Source organism: Dioscorea cayenensis, unplaced genomic scaffold (genome assembly GCF_009730915.1).
Source record: "Dioscorea cayenensis subsp. rotundata cultivar TDr96_F1 unplaced genomic scaffold, TDr96_F1_v2_PseudoChromosome.rev07_lg8_w22 25.fasta BLBR01000099.1, whole genome shotgun sequence".
In the NCBI taxonomy this organism is placed as follows: Eukaryota; Viridiplantae; Streptophyta; class Magnoliopsida; order Dioscoreales; family Dioscoreaceae; genus Dioscorea; species Dioscorea cayenensis.
In genome coordinates this window covers 53,287-68,388 of record NW_024086490.1, presented here as the reverse complement: position 1 = coordinate 68,388, position 15,102 = coordinate 53,287, and the positions used below count along the sequence as shown (strand labels likewise).

Genomic DNA, 15,102 nt, shown 5'->3' with positions numbered 1-15,102 from the left:
ATCCCACAAATCCATTGGAATGGGATGAGATGAGGGTGTGCGACATCCAAAGCGAGAATGAGCTGGTGATGAAGAAAGTGAGATAAAGATCACAAGGGAACAAAAGATCTCACCTTTGATGTCACCGACAAACTCGAGAAGGCTGGAGACAAAGAAAGAGACAAAAAGAGAGCGTGAGAGGAAAGAGAAAGGAACTAAAAAGTCATCGTCGCATGCGCTCCTTGCTTGGCACCTCACCGGTGATGGCATTTATCGAGTCATCCACTAGGATCGGAGATTCAGAGAAGGTGACCCAACTGGGTTGATGGATTGGGGATGAATCAGGCGATTAGGGTTAGCTTTTTTGTGAAAGGGGCGGCTCAGTTCTATTTCTCAATAGTGAGAATGAGAGAATTTTTTTGGTTAAAAAATATTAATATTTTAACTTTAAAAAGATATAATGGTAATTATATAATAAATATTATATTATATTATATATGTGTGTGTGTGTGTGTGTGTGTGTGTGTGTTACTACTCGATTAGGCTCGCGAGCACTCTAGCCAAGTATCTAGATACTTGAACTCGACTCACTAGACTACTCTAGCTACTAGAGCTCGAGCTCTGCTCGATCATGACCTAGCCAAGTTCGAGATTTCACCTAGTTAAGCCCGAGTAGCTTGCGAGTAGAGGTGTATCATTTACACCCCTACTTCGAATCTCTCTTCTTGTGCTCCTTCATCCTTGCCTCATCCTCTCCTTATGGGATTCCCTTCTCAACCAAGTCCCAAAGGTCTTGAGAATGAAACAATGTTCTCATCATGATGATCCAAGGTCCGTAATCTTCACCATCGAACATCGGCAAAGGGGGTTGTCCGTTTCCAGCCATGCCTATAGCTTTAGACTTCAAGACAAGAGGTGCAACACGAACACACGAGAGTGGAACAAGACACAAGCTCTGATACCACTGTTCTAAATATTTATAGTGTGTTCTATATGTGTGAGAGTGGGAGTTGAGTGGGTATGTTAAGCTTAGAATGAAGAACACGAGTTCTGAAAGCTATTTCATCATACTTCACTAACTTAGCATTCATAACAAAAGCATTACATATGCTCAAACAGTAAGAACAGTAACATAGACATAACTTTCTAGTATAATACTCCATCACTGTACCCATTACTCTTTTACTTACAATGTGACTTCAGCCTTTAACTATTAATGCATGGTGGTGATACCATGTACAAAAAAACCCTTCTGTAGATCCGCTAAGAATTCTCTGGATTTGGAAACCATGCTTCACGTGACCACAGTACCCATGCACATAAGTCAGCCTTCAGTCTATTATCCAACACAAACCTCTTTATGGTCAAGCATGGCACAAAAGATGAAAAAAATTCTATATCATTGGTTGACAGTGGATGCTCAAATCATATGACAGGTGCAAGGGACTTGTTCAAGGGGTTGGATGAAACTCACAATCAAATAGTGAAGTTAGGGGACAATAAGGAAATGAAGGTGAAGGCACTGTTGCATTTAAGACCTCGCATGGAGAAGTAAAACTATTGTTCAATGTGCAATATGTCCCAAACTTGGCACATAACTTGCTCAGTGTCAGGGAGTTATTAAGCTATGGTTATGCAGTTACATTTGATGATAGTGTGTGCTCAATTGTTGATAAAAACTTAGGCAAAAGTGTGGTTACAATATAAAAGACAACCAATAACAAGTTCCCTCTAGGGATATCAGGTGTAGAAAGCCTTGGTTTGATAGTCAAGAGCCAAGAGAACTCATATCTATAGCATTTAAGATTTGGCAATCTTAATGCCCAGAGTTTGAGACATTGAGCCAGATAAGAATGGTTCTGGGACTGCCTAATATACAGAACATAGAGACTTGTGAAAGGTCTGTTTAGGTGAAGCAAACAAGAAAACCATTTCTAACTGACGGGTATGGAAATTTGAAAATATATCTCATAGTGTCAATACTTAACATGTAGCTTCAAATCCTAAGCAAATAGTCCTAATTATATGGAAATTAAGCACTTTATTACAAATGTTGAGTAGATAGTGAAAAAACTAAATCTGTAGTATCAAATGCTAAACAGATATCAAACAAAATTAAGATACTTTAAAAGAAATAGTACACCTCTATTATTATAGTTTAAAAAGCTTCTTGTATTGCCGACATACTTTTATCCAATTCAAACCCATTTCACAAATAAAATGCAACCCAGTAATTTTCTGCATCACATAATAGCCGCAATTTTTTAAAAATTCCTCAAAAAAAAAAGTCCCTTGCAATATTGTGGAGTCCTGTATCTTGATCTTGGGGTCCTTTTCACAAATAGATTTACACTTTTACATAGCATCCCTCTCTAATGATTTATAATTTATTTAAATTCATATTTCTACATCCATCCTCATAGAAAAAAACTAAAAACATAAATTCATACAATCGATGACTCTAAATAAATAATGTTATTTATCGAAATTATCAAACCCCCAAATATTAAGCTCCATTATTTTTCTGCACAACCCTCTGATAATTTTCTATAAATTATCTCAAAAATTAAAATTCAAAATAATTATAAATTTTTGGAATAATATTCAGATACTCTCTACTTTTCAAAATATACCTATTTAGTCCTCTACTTATGCCTTTTTTTATTGTCTTTTTTTCTAAAAGCGTCTCGATTAGTCTAGGAGCAAAACATCAGTCATATTTGTCATCTAATGAACTCGACGGATATGTGGAGGATTTTTCAAAGTGTGGCCATTTAGTCCTCTGCTTTTCTAAAAAGCATGATATTTTTGGTCTTTTTACTTTTCTAAAAATATGACCATCATTTACTTCTGGACTAATGGAACACATTTTTAAATAAATAAAAAGAACTAAAAAAAGTAGTATCCAATCCGTTGTAAATTTAGTAGCTGTTGGGCCTAGTCCCCAACCGGCCCATCTCTTTCTTTTTCCTTCAAAAAGGCTTCGCATTTGATCTCAGTTCGATCGAGAGAGAGAGAGAGAGAGAGAGAGTTTGCGGCCATGGGCGGAGGGAGGAGATCACGCGCACCATGGAGAGGATTTCAGGGCCAAGGTGTGGAGCATGACCGGCGGCCCCTACTGTCGCCCTAAGCACTGGAAGCGCAACACCGCCATCGCCATGTTTGGCATCTTTCTCATTTGCATCCCTATCGCCAAGAAATCAGCCGAGCTCGAGGTCTTACCCTCCTAATTTCACTCGTGTTTGCATTTTCTTTTCTTTTCCTTTTGATCCGATCTTGTTTCCATGCATGATTGTAGTTGATTTCTAGGTCAAAGATTGTAGTTTTGTTTTTTATGCATTGGTTTCTTGGAATTTATCATTTTTATGGAAGAGAAACTCAGTCATTTACCGGCTTTTAGTGAGAAAGATTGAGGATTTGGTATGACTGAGCAGTGATTGTGTTATTTTTCATAGTAATCTTCTATGCTGAATCCATTTGGAGTGCATGAGAATTGTGAATCCGGATTAGGGTAACATAAGCATCCTGAGGTCAAAGTTATTTTTGTTTATAATCCCTGGTTTTAGAGATTGCTTAAACCTTCAAGTTCATGTATTTAGATTTTTCTAGGTGTTAAGTGTATTTGAATAGTTAGGATTTGCTATTATTTTTAAGAATTTTTTTTTTCTTTTTTATTTTGTAAGTTATACAGAGCTCTATTGCCTACTGATTTCATCTTTTTAAATTTTCCATGTCTTAAGTGCATATGTATCTTGGTTTCTTGTGGATTCATTCACATTTCATGCGACTACTTCCTAGTTTTGCATCACCACTTTTGCTTGTTGGATGGAGCTTTTAGCTTCAAGAGATGCTAATAGATACTAGCTATAATTTGTTTGACCTGACCAATCAAGAAGTATTAGTTGTTCCTGTTTATTGAGTATTCTTATTTATTCAAAGAATAATTTGATTTTGGAGTACATGAGTGCAAAATTTCATATGCTTTCATGTGATCCAATGTATCTCGGATCTTTTCTTACCTTTTCTCCATTCTTACAAAAAAGTAGAATAAGTTGCAAAAGTTTTATTATGAGATCATCCTATTTGTGCAGATTCCATATTTGTGTTGTCGTGCATTTGCAAAATTTTCTTTGCATATTTTGCACAGCTAGCGTTAAAAGGGCATGAGTTTGAGTGATCAGTATCTTTGTGCTTGATTTTTAGTTAGTTTTACAATTTGTGGTTACAATTTGTGTTTTCATTGGGGTGAAGGAACTGGGAAATTAGTGTCAAATCCCATTTCTGTCAAATGAGGGAAAGTTGGGTTTGACTGCTCTATTTTATCAAGAAAAAAAAAATGGCCCATGTATCTAATTACCTGAATACCAATTCAAGCTTGGGTTGGTTCCGTTTAGACCCAAACTTGAGCGGTTGCATAACCATTTTGTTGTGTAAGAGGTATGAACCACAGATTTAGCTCTGATTGAGCTGTAGGGCTCAAATCAATTGAAATAACTCTATAATTGGTGTTTAACTAATAGTTGAACTCGAACAAACCCGTGACTTAACTTTTATGAGAGAGGAACTTGTTACATAAGCTATCTCCTTTTTTTAAGAAAAGAATTTTGTATTTAAAAATTATCCTGAAACGAGTGTAAATGTTCCAAGCTCCAACAATTCAGAAACATGTTCAAGCTCAGCATTATGCATTGGAACCTTAGTTAGGGCTTGATCTTAACATAAGCAAATTATTTTCAAATAGTTCAATATCTTTGCAGCCTATGTCAGCCATTACTTCTATTTGCCAAAAAACTTTCCGGGATTCATTTCAAAGGGGTCTCATGCATGAAAGTGAACATTTTTCGGCCTGATATGAAACTTTGAAAAGTTGGATTTTGTTAACTTGCCAAGTTGAATATGGGAAAAAGGATTGTTTCTCCCAGATTGTAGATCTAGTGTCAGCTGACCAAGAATAAATCTATTTGTTCCACTTTAATAGGAAAGAGTCTTAAGACTCTAAACATGGAGAATCGTTCACTTTTTTATTCTTCATCAATAATTACCCTTATAGGTTTTAATTGGTCTTTCAAGAACCGTGACTATAGTGATATTTTTTCCTAGAGTACCAATGCCTTTTACCTTTCATGATATCTTTACTGCTGGTTCCATTTATTGTTTGGGAAAAGCCTTGTAATGCATGACAATGACCAGATCTGGTTACAAATTTTAAGACTGAAGTTCATGTGTTTGACGATGACAGTGTTAATTCCTTTTTATCAGAAAGTTTAGACAAGAAAAAAGTAATAGTTATAAATAAAAAGAATATACCTCTTTTTGATTATTCATGACTAGTTCCAATAATTATTTAGCCAATGGAAATCACATGCCAATTATTTTGGTTGTAATAGTTGACTATGGACTGTGGTAACAGTGATACAGTTAGGTCACTCGAAATCCTTCAACTTATGATAATTGTGCATTTGCAGCTGGAGATCCCATGTAGTTATGCATGACTAGTGCTATTGAAAACGCTTATTGTTCTCCTGAACTGTCTGTTAGCTTTTCACTTCCCCTCACTAAATCAAAGTTTGTCACTTGTACAGTTTTTCTATTTTGGATTCCTGTTACATCACAGAATATGTGGGCTGAAATTTTTAGAAATGAGTACCTAAAACCATGATAACTTTTCTTCTGTTGACATATTTGTTTCAACTTTGATTACTTAAGCTTGAAATAAACTTTTGCCATTGAAGCCTCCTCAATGGTTTTGTTGGAAGCATGTCGTGAATTAGTACCTGTTAGTAACTCACATAACACATGCATATTCCATTTTTATGGTGACTGCAAATGAGATCGTACAAACCATTTATAAGATTTTGCTCGTACCTCTATGATTTCTATATATGTTATTGGATCTTAAATCTACATAGTAATTCAATCTATAATTCCAGAATCTCACTGTTTTCTTTTCATTAATTTTTTGCCTTTCAGCAACGGCCTCATTACCCGGTTCGCCCTATTCCTTCCCAGCTCTGGTGTGATAACTTTGGTAAAAAGGATTACTGAGTTTTATGGCACCTTGTCATGGTATTAGCTTTTCATGATCCTACATTCTATAAGTTGCCTGCATCTGTTAAACAATAAGTTTGGGATGGATGGATGATGCAATACCTTTGTTTATACATTTTGTACTTGGAAAGACTATTCCCCTGACTTCAAACTGTTTCAAAAATTGATGGCCCCAAGTTTTTTTTTTTTAATTAATCATAATCTTCTTGAATATTCAGCTGTATCTCTATGGCTTTTTGCAGTAGTATTAGAGCTTGTTTAATGGCCACTTTGTTCGTCATTGAACTAGTTATTTGCTTCTTGAACACAACACACACACACACAGATTATTAGGCTCTCTAAAATTTAATATAATTTTTGCAAATTAGTTTTAAGTTTTGTGCTTAGGGTTGTATTTGTTAAAGTTATTTGTTATGAGAAACTGGTGCCTGATTAATACAGTATTGGTTTTTGAAAAAATTGTGATCTTGTTTTCACTTCCTTTACTCTGTTAGATAGTGGCTTTACATCAGCAATAAATACAAGATGGATAATGTCCATAATATCCAATCAATTACAATCAAATGATTATCACAAATGGAACTCAACCCAGAATTTACTGTCTAATCAACTGTTATTCCATTAAGATTCATGTTCCACCAAAAAGATCTTTTCATCAAGCGCTTCAGGCCATCCTGGACACCTGGGGAAGTTATGATATAAATATGTATAACAAACACAATGAACCAACAAAATGCATGATTTGCTCTATTGCAAAATCCAGTTTGGTATTTATTTAAGAAGAGGCATAGTTAAATCTGATGTCAAACTAATCAAATAAATTAAGTTTAATAGAGGGACATTATCTGTATCTAATAGCAAAAAAGTTAAATATTTCACTTATATAAGTGAGCTCGAGTAAGTAAATGTCAATTAGCACAAAGACCTGTTGCCTTCTAAAATTGGATTTCATTGAGTTTGATGACAACTATAAAATCATATTGGTCCGGATAATTAACAAACTAACCAAAGTCAAATGATTTTTTGGTTTGAACTTACATTCATACCACACCAATTTTATTATGATTTGGTCAAGAATGTAACTAGCCAAGCTTACAACAATAAAGAAGTGCCAAAAGAGGTCATGTGATTGACCAAAGACCAAGTGATTTTTTAGTAACTAATTTCCCCGTTAGAATCCTTCACGAATGGTGAGAGTTCGAATCACAACAATAAAAAAATAGCAAAAGAGGTCATGTGATTTACCAACGACCAAGTGATTTATTAGTAACTGATTTTTCAGTTAGAATCTTTTACAAGTGGTAAGAGTTCGAATCACATGTGAGGGTATAATTTTAGAGGTGTGAGTAGTGGTTGTGTATCGGTGGTTCCAGCGTCCATGTGACGGTGTGGAATAGATCAAAAGCTAATATCCCTTATCCTATTTCTAATCTGACCACTACACTATAGAAAATCTAACAAGTCCTGACTTAATGATAATATATTCCATTTTATTATATCATCTCTTTTTTGTCATAGTTTTGGCCATAACACTTCAACATCAAGAGATACTAATAACAGATACTGAATATGGCAGCTAACATGGTGATAACTTGCCACAAGAAAGCAGGAACACTAAAAGCAAAGCACATTGTACATCTCTTGTGAGCATTCATTGTTTTTCAATTTAACTATCAGGAATAACACAAGGATGTCCAAGATTAAGCTTTACCTAAAAAAAAAAATACATCTAGCATCAAAGTGAACTCAAGGTAGCAGTACAGCAAAAAGTTGTTAAGACTCAGCATACTTTCTATAGGAAGTAAGAAGCAAGCAACAAGATTAATGAAATGGAATAAGATTGGTAGTAGTTTTCACCTGTAGAACTTAAGTGCTCTTTATTGGTTCCCTTTTGCTCCATCTCATTGCTACAAAGCTGAACTCAACTTCGGCCTCACCTTGTCATCAGACATCCACAACTGATCTCTTTTGACAATTCGAACACAGGCCTCACCGGCATCACTGGACTAAGCCTTTCATCAATATCATTCTCTATTCTTCCACTCTTATCAGCCCCAAAACCTTCTTCCCCCTGAACTATCCAATGCATCACAAACTAGTTCATATGGATGTATGTGCTCCCTCGGAATAGACCTTCCTTACTTTCATAACTTTCCTTGCCTCACAAAGAGCAACAGTTATCAAAGTGTAACAGCTTGATTTATCATTACATCATCCAAATACACAAATAGATCTATTTCGGGCGTTGCATTATAGGCTTCACCCGCATCACTGATCTAAACCTCGCATCGATTCCATCCTCAATTCGTCTCCTCAAATCAGCTCCAAAACCATCCACACCCAATCTACTCAAAGCATCACAAACCAATTTATACGTATACTCCCTCGGAACAGACCCAAACTGAACCATCTCAACGAGAAAATCCCTCGCTTCCTCAACCCTTCCGGCCTCACAAAGCGAATGAATTATCGGCGTGTAAGAGCTCGACATGGGCACACCATGCTTCCGTGCCACCATTGCCCTCATCATCTCAACACCCTTATCAACCTCATTCACAACACTATAATACCTAATGAAAGAATTATAAGTAACTCTATTTGGCACACAACCTCTCTGCAGCATTTCATCAAACACCTCCAGAGCTCTCTCAATCCGATAACTCTTACAGAGACCATTGATCAAACAGTTGTAGGTCACAACATCAGGAACAAAACCCTTGAAAAGCATTCGCCGGAACATGTGATTAGCCTCCCAAATTCTCCTCCTGATCGCTTTCCGGCACCCGGTCTCCATGCTCCTCCGGCAATAGTACCCAATGAGGATCGTATAAGTGCAGGTATCCGGCGAGCACCGAGCTCCGGGCAGCTCCATTTGCTCAAGAAGAGATCTTGCATTCTTGAAATCACCAATCCGGCAGAGCGCCGAGATGAGGGTGTTGTAGGCGATGACATCAGGCTTGCAATGCAGTTGTTTCATCCGATAGAATGCGGCCAAGGCCTCCTTGGCCAAACCCTCATCGCCAAGGACCTTGATGATGGAGGTGATGGTGGTGGTGGTGACTAGGGTTTGGTTGGATCTGAGGAACCGCCATAGAATCCGGAGGTTGTTGGATTTGGCAAGGATTCGGCACATCGCGCGGCAAGTGCTCTCGTTGTGGATGAATCCACAGTGGGATTCGACCCAGGAGTAGAAGGCTAGGGCTTGAGAAACGCCGAGATGGATCCTGGAAGGGTCGCGGTGGACGGCGAGGGTGTGGAGACGGAGAGGTCGAGGTTTGAGAGGGGAGCGATGGCGAGTTGTGGGTTGGCGGCCGATGGAGCGGGTGGCGAGGAAGAAGAAGGAGGGGATGGCGGCGAGGATGGAGAGGATGGAGTTGGTTGTCCAGCCAGGGAAGCGTGGGGAGGGGAAAGGGAAGTGGAGAAGGGGCGGAGTTGAAGCATGGCGGCCATGACCTGGAGAACTAGGGGTTTGAGAAGCCATGGATGATGATGCTCTTCTCCTTCTTCTTCTTCTTCTTCTTCTTCTTCTTCTTCTCTAACATGTTAACAAATTGTTTTTGGGAAATTAAAAACAAAACCTTGTGGCTTTTTTATGAGATTTATAAGATAAAGAGCAAGGTTTCTGAGATTTTAAAAAAATAAAGAGTGAGTTTTTATGGCATACGATTTTTTTAGATTTAAAAAGTCAAGATATTAAATTTGTCATTTTTAACATGGGTAAAATCGTTCACTCATATAAAAATTCACCAAGTAGCATAAAAATCATGATTTTTTTAATATTTTGTTTAATTTTTTTAATATTTAAATTTTTGATGGAAATTGTCGACCATCTAAGTTTGTAGAAATCGCTAAAACACCCATGTGAGTTTTGCATTCCTAAAACCCCTCTTTTTAAACACTATGTTTTTGAAACCCGCAAAGCGCATAGCGGATGTGAGCGGAGTGAGTTTCAAAATTTTATGGGACGAAAAATGCCGCTGCAGTAGGGAGTCGTGGGCTGCACTGATCTCGGCGGTTTGAGAGGAAGTGTGGTGGGTTTTCCGTAGGAGTAACCCGCAAGAGCCGAATTTATTGGGCTCTTTTGCTTTTTCTCAACTCGCGTCTTGCCTTTTCCATTTCAGAAACTGTCTCCAAAGTTGTCTCTCGTGAAGCCTCTGTAATTGGCATTTCATCGACTTTTCCCTTTCCACCAGATCTCGAAGGAGAAGTCCCACGTAGCTAGTTGGCATTTCATCGATTCTACGATCTCAGGTATTGAGTATGGTTTTATGTTAAGCTGTTACATTCGAAAGAAAGATTTTTCGGTTTTTGTTTTGTGCTCTCTGTTTTATTGGAAGATATTGAAGTCTGCAAAGGGGATTTCTCAGTTTGAGGGTTTTGTTAGTCTGAGGGAGATTTCTCGCTAGGGTTTTTGTTTTGTTTTTGCATTTTCATATGTATACACTCATCGAAATAGTTTTTCTATTGTTATGATTTGTGTAATGTTTATAATGTACATTTCCACTTTTCGTTTGATATGGTTTGCGGTTTTACAAATGAGGGTTGGCGTTTAAGAAATGAGATGTTACAGTTTAAAATTTGTTGTCTACTGTTTAAGTATTCCCGTCTGCTTTAAGAAAATGGGTCTCTGTTTAACATTTGATATCTCTCGTTTAATAGCGAGAGGTTCTGCGATTTTAAAACCTTATATTTCCGGCTAAACTTTTTGTCGATCTTGCGTGTTGAATATGTTGTTATTATCGCGGGAGCTTGTGATTATGGCGGTCAACCTAGTTAATGGGCGATGCTATTTGACTACGGTTGTGGAGATCTTAGGCTGAATTGAAGATAACATGACCCCTCGACCTTTGGGAGATTATTCGAAAAACACAGTATTGCGGTGATTTGAGTGAAAGCTATATACCAAGAGAGGTCCTTCTTGATTCTCTTTTTGCAAAGATACGATGCACCAATAAATTCGAGGATCGGGAAAGCTCTTGAGTTTGAGACCTCGAGATGTGGCCCTCGTTCTTGATGCTAGCGTTGCGATGGCGACGCGATGCGTCTTCGGAAAGAAGAAAACCGGTCGTGCGTTCGAAGGGCGGTATCTATCAAAACATCTACGAGGCGGAGACTCCATCGAAGGCGTTACAGTGCGACTTGTTCGACGAGAGGGGAGAAGAACATAATTTTGTCAAACTCCTGATGGTGTACCTCATGGGTATGAGTCATCTTCCCAAATACATCATGCTCGGTTCGAGCTGGATGCGTTGATTACGTCGATGATCTACCGACCATGGGGCGTCTGCGCGTAGGGCGCGGCGACGCAGAAGTGGCTTATGGAGGATATTCCACTGGCGGCCGCCGGGAGTGCAGAGATAGATCTGCATGGGAAGAAGACCAACACGGGTACGTTAAGGGGTTGCTCGGTCGCGCTTAACGTGCGGTTTCTACGGTGGCCGGAGCGGGGAAGAAAGTCGCTTTGGCGAGGTCCCGAGGATCGCGTGCTACGGTGAAAGTACTTCACCGGAAGCAGCGGCGGTAGAAACCGACTTGTCGTCGCTCGATGGGAAAGAGGTAATAAATCATGGACAATGTTTAACATAAGTCTTTAATGTAAAACATATTATTTAGTGTTTAACTTTAGTATTTACCGTTTAAAAACTTATTCATACTTGGTTTAAATATTTTTGTTCTCCGTTTAAATATATTCTATAACGTTTAAATATATAACCAATCTGTTTTAAAATATAGTTTTTATAGTTTAAAATGAATGATTTATTGACATTGTTTTGGTTTTACATATGTTAGTTTCTCGAGTGAGTTCCGCGAATCTTTGAAGAAAAAATATTTATTGGGGCAACCGAGCGGATCGATGCTATTGCTCGGGAACACTTGCTTTCAAAGGCGAGGATGAGAGAGGCGGCCTACTATCGTGCGCGCTCGGCCTTGATTCTCCCTACTTCCGACCACGCCGCACGCACGATCCTCGGCCTTGGGAGAAGCCCTCCCCCATCCGGCGGTTACAGCAGCTACCGCGACAACGGCGGTCCCATTGTGGCGGCCCCCGACCATGGCAGCCCTCCCGGCCGTGGCAGCGTAGTCGGCGACATTAGGCGAAGATGTCAGCGCAACTCTTATCGCAGGCGTGCGAGATATTGATTAATGGGAGTTTCCTCGAGCATCGCTCGTGTTGAGGCAGCTGGAAGGACGTTCGCAGCCGACTGCGCCATCCCTCCAAAGGCTGAAGCACCGGACGAACAAGGCGAATTTGGCGAGCGATGACATCGTCGGGAAGGTCGTTCAAGGCGACCACATTCGAAGAGACTTGCGAAAAAGAGGAGAACAATATCGCCTCTATCTCCACGGCCGGTCGACGATGAAACAATAGCAACACCATCGGTGGTGATCTTTATTCTGCGAGTTTATCGCCGTTGATGACATGGCCGTGACGGTGGAGGACATCGTAGATGATGTGGCCGATTCTTGCCGGTTGAGGAAAGGTCGTCGACTCTCTTCTTAATGAATCGATGGACTGGTGGAACCGTTGCGAGATCGCGGCATCAAAGATGGACGCAATCCTTGCGGATCGAGAACAAGCTAAGGGTGTGTCTCCCAATGATCTTGTCGTCGTGGACGCGGTTGAGAAGATCGTTGAATGCATTGCGCAGTGGCCGTGGCCGTGGTAACCCGATCGCACATGACGAAGCGAGGCACGATCCCACACAAATACAACCATGTAAGGATGTGTCGCGGTTGATGTTAGATCGGCCGTCCACGCATCGAAAGGAAGATCTGGCGGTCTTGAACACCATGAAGGTGCAGCTGGCGGGTGCCCATGAAGACCCCAGCCGAGCAACGAGAGAGATGATTAAGGCCAATCAACAATGGGACGGAATGACTCAAAAAGCTTTTTATTCCCATGGGTTGGCTCAGTATGCGTCTTAACAAATATGAGCAGGAGTTGATGAGGATCTTCCTCAGCCCTGCTCTATGGATCGGAGTAAGTCTTAAGTTTTTATGATAGTGTTTAAAGTTTTTATTATAGTGTATGAATCGATTTTCTAATGGTGTTTAATGTCTTTTATGTTATCATTTAATTTTTCACTTAACGTTTAATTATATATAATATCATTTAACAATTTGATAATATCATTTAAACATTTATACAATATGGTCTTATTATCTCGTTATCGTTTAACCTCGACCCTAGATCGCTGTGGAAGAATGACGCCAGCTGTACCACGGGACAAATTGTACACTGCTTGCGAGGGGAAGGAGATGGTCAGAGATGATGTGATGGGCGCTTTTCGATACATAATACAAAAGTCGTTTGAAGCGTATATCATATCCTTACAAGAGCGCCTCGCATATCACTCAGAGCCCGCTTGCGCTATGTCCAAAGCGGGGACGCACATGAAACAATTAGCGGCTATGGTCGGGGATGTTGTCAATGTAACTGCGAGAGTTCAAATTGTCATCCTCCCGATAATCGTGAATGGCCACTTCCATGTGTATCGTCCTCGACAATGATAAACGAGAATACGGACATTATTCTTCAGTGTCCGAAGCACGATAAAGGCAGCGTTGGACATGGTAAGATAATTATGTCCGATTAATAGTGTTTGGTATTTAATCGGTATTCTAACTGCTAACTCTGTATCAGCGGCAGAATCTATTCGACAATTGTGCCGATATGCGAGTTCGGCCAGTCGGCGGCGGCGAAGTACCCACTGCGTGCGACAGCGAAACGCCCACGCGAAACAAGGACGTCGATTGCGCGTCACGTCGTGCGGTTTTGTCGACGATTAGCTTTGGGGTGAAGTTACGACTACAGCAGTAGGGCGTTCCTTACCTCAAGTGAGATATGTTACCGCATACTTAAGTAGGGGAGGCGTCGGCGTCCATCCAGCAAAGGGACGTCACGAGCGGTTTAAGATTTGTGGACCGAAGAACATATCTTGTATATCTCGATGTCGATTTTGTTTCGAATGTAAGCTGGACATTCAATTCATTGTTTTCGTTTGAATAATAGACTTATATATCTCAATGTAAATTTTGTTTGTTTTCGATTGTAAAGGCGTGTTAAATTCCATTCGGTTCATTTCAGTTGTTTAATTTACGCTGTAATTATGTACATTCCATTTACATTGTTTAAAATATACTATATATCGTTTAAACATCAGTTTGAAATATTTCAAATTACACTTGTATCCGTTTAAAAATAACAATGTCTGCATTTAAATACATTCGATTCGTTGTAAGAGTAAGAGTTTAAATATGGAAAGTTGCCCGTATGTCTGATGTTTCCATCGTCATCGTCGAGCTTATTTGCAATGCCTAGTGGCGACGAGTGTTCATTCGCGAAAGATGCGTCGATTGTGATCGGATCCATGGCGGCAAGCTGCAAATATAACTCGCGGACGTCAAGCGCTTGCGACTTTCGATCCTCTTCGTCTAGGCCGCCAGTGCCGCTTTCTCGATCGCGGTGATCGCATAAGCGAAGCTCGCGATTTCGCATCGAAGGCACGTCAGTCGTCGGGGTATGGGGAATATAAGCTTCCTTTGTACGCTGGTTTGTAATTGTCGTGATTGAAGTACCCGCTAATAAATCGATATACGTTGGTGTGCATGCTGCATTATTGCGTCATGGCGTGTTTGCTAAAGGGATACCATAAACTTGCCACCTATCGACATGAACAGGAGTTCGATGGCGAGATCTACGGAGTTGCTCTGACCCGGGTCGATCGCCGTAGCGATCATCGACTACAACGACCCGACACGAAGATTTCGGTCGTCCTCGACAATGATCTCTACCTACCGAGATATGCGTCACAGGCGATAAGTAGGTCTCCCGTTTGTTCGCTTGCTCACGCGGGTTTACATAACTTGCGCATCAGCCTGACCTTGCGAATAAGGTTAAACAAAAGACGATTGATGGTTAAATAATTCGTAGACATGTTTAAACATTATTGTAAATATTTAAGCGAAAGTATTAATATTTAAAGTCGAAACAGAGTGTAATTAAACAAAAAGATTGAGAATGTTTAAGAGTACTAAATGTTGAAAGTTAGCAAACCAACATTCGCGAGACCT

At 39.7% G+C, this 15,102-nt stretch overlaps 2 protein-coding genes across 2 annotated transcripts; one reads left to right on the top strand and one right to left on the bottom strand.

Moving 5' to 3' along the window:
• The first annotated feature begins 242 nt into the window (after positions 1 to 242).
• Positions 243 to 6,250, top strand: LOC120253476. Its single transcript, XM_039261811.1, has 3 exons — positions 243 to 287; positions 2,979 to 3,194; positions 5,950 to 6,250. The coding sequence occupies exons 1-3, from the start codon at positions 243 to 245 to the stop codon at positions 6,022 to 6,024; spliced, it is 336 nt and encodes a 111-aa protein (XP_039117745.1). The 3' UTR covers positions 6,025 to 6,250.
• Positions 6,251 to 8,101: 1,851 nt separating this feature from the next.
• Positions 8,102 to 14,527, bottom strand: LOC120253475 (pentatricopeptide repeat-containing protein At1g77405-like). The gene is given in 3 exon segments (XM_039261810.1): positions 8,102 to 9,409; positions 9,412 to 9,488; positions 14,299 to 14,527. Coding segments are annotated over 3 exon segments (1,455 nt in total). The 3' UTR covers positions 8,102 to 8,260.
• Between the last annotated feature and the right edge of the window lie 575 nt (positions 14,528 to 15,102).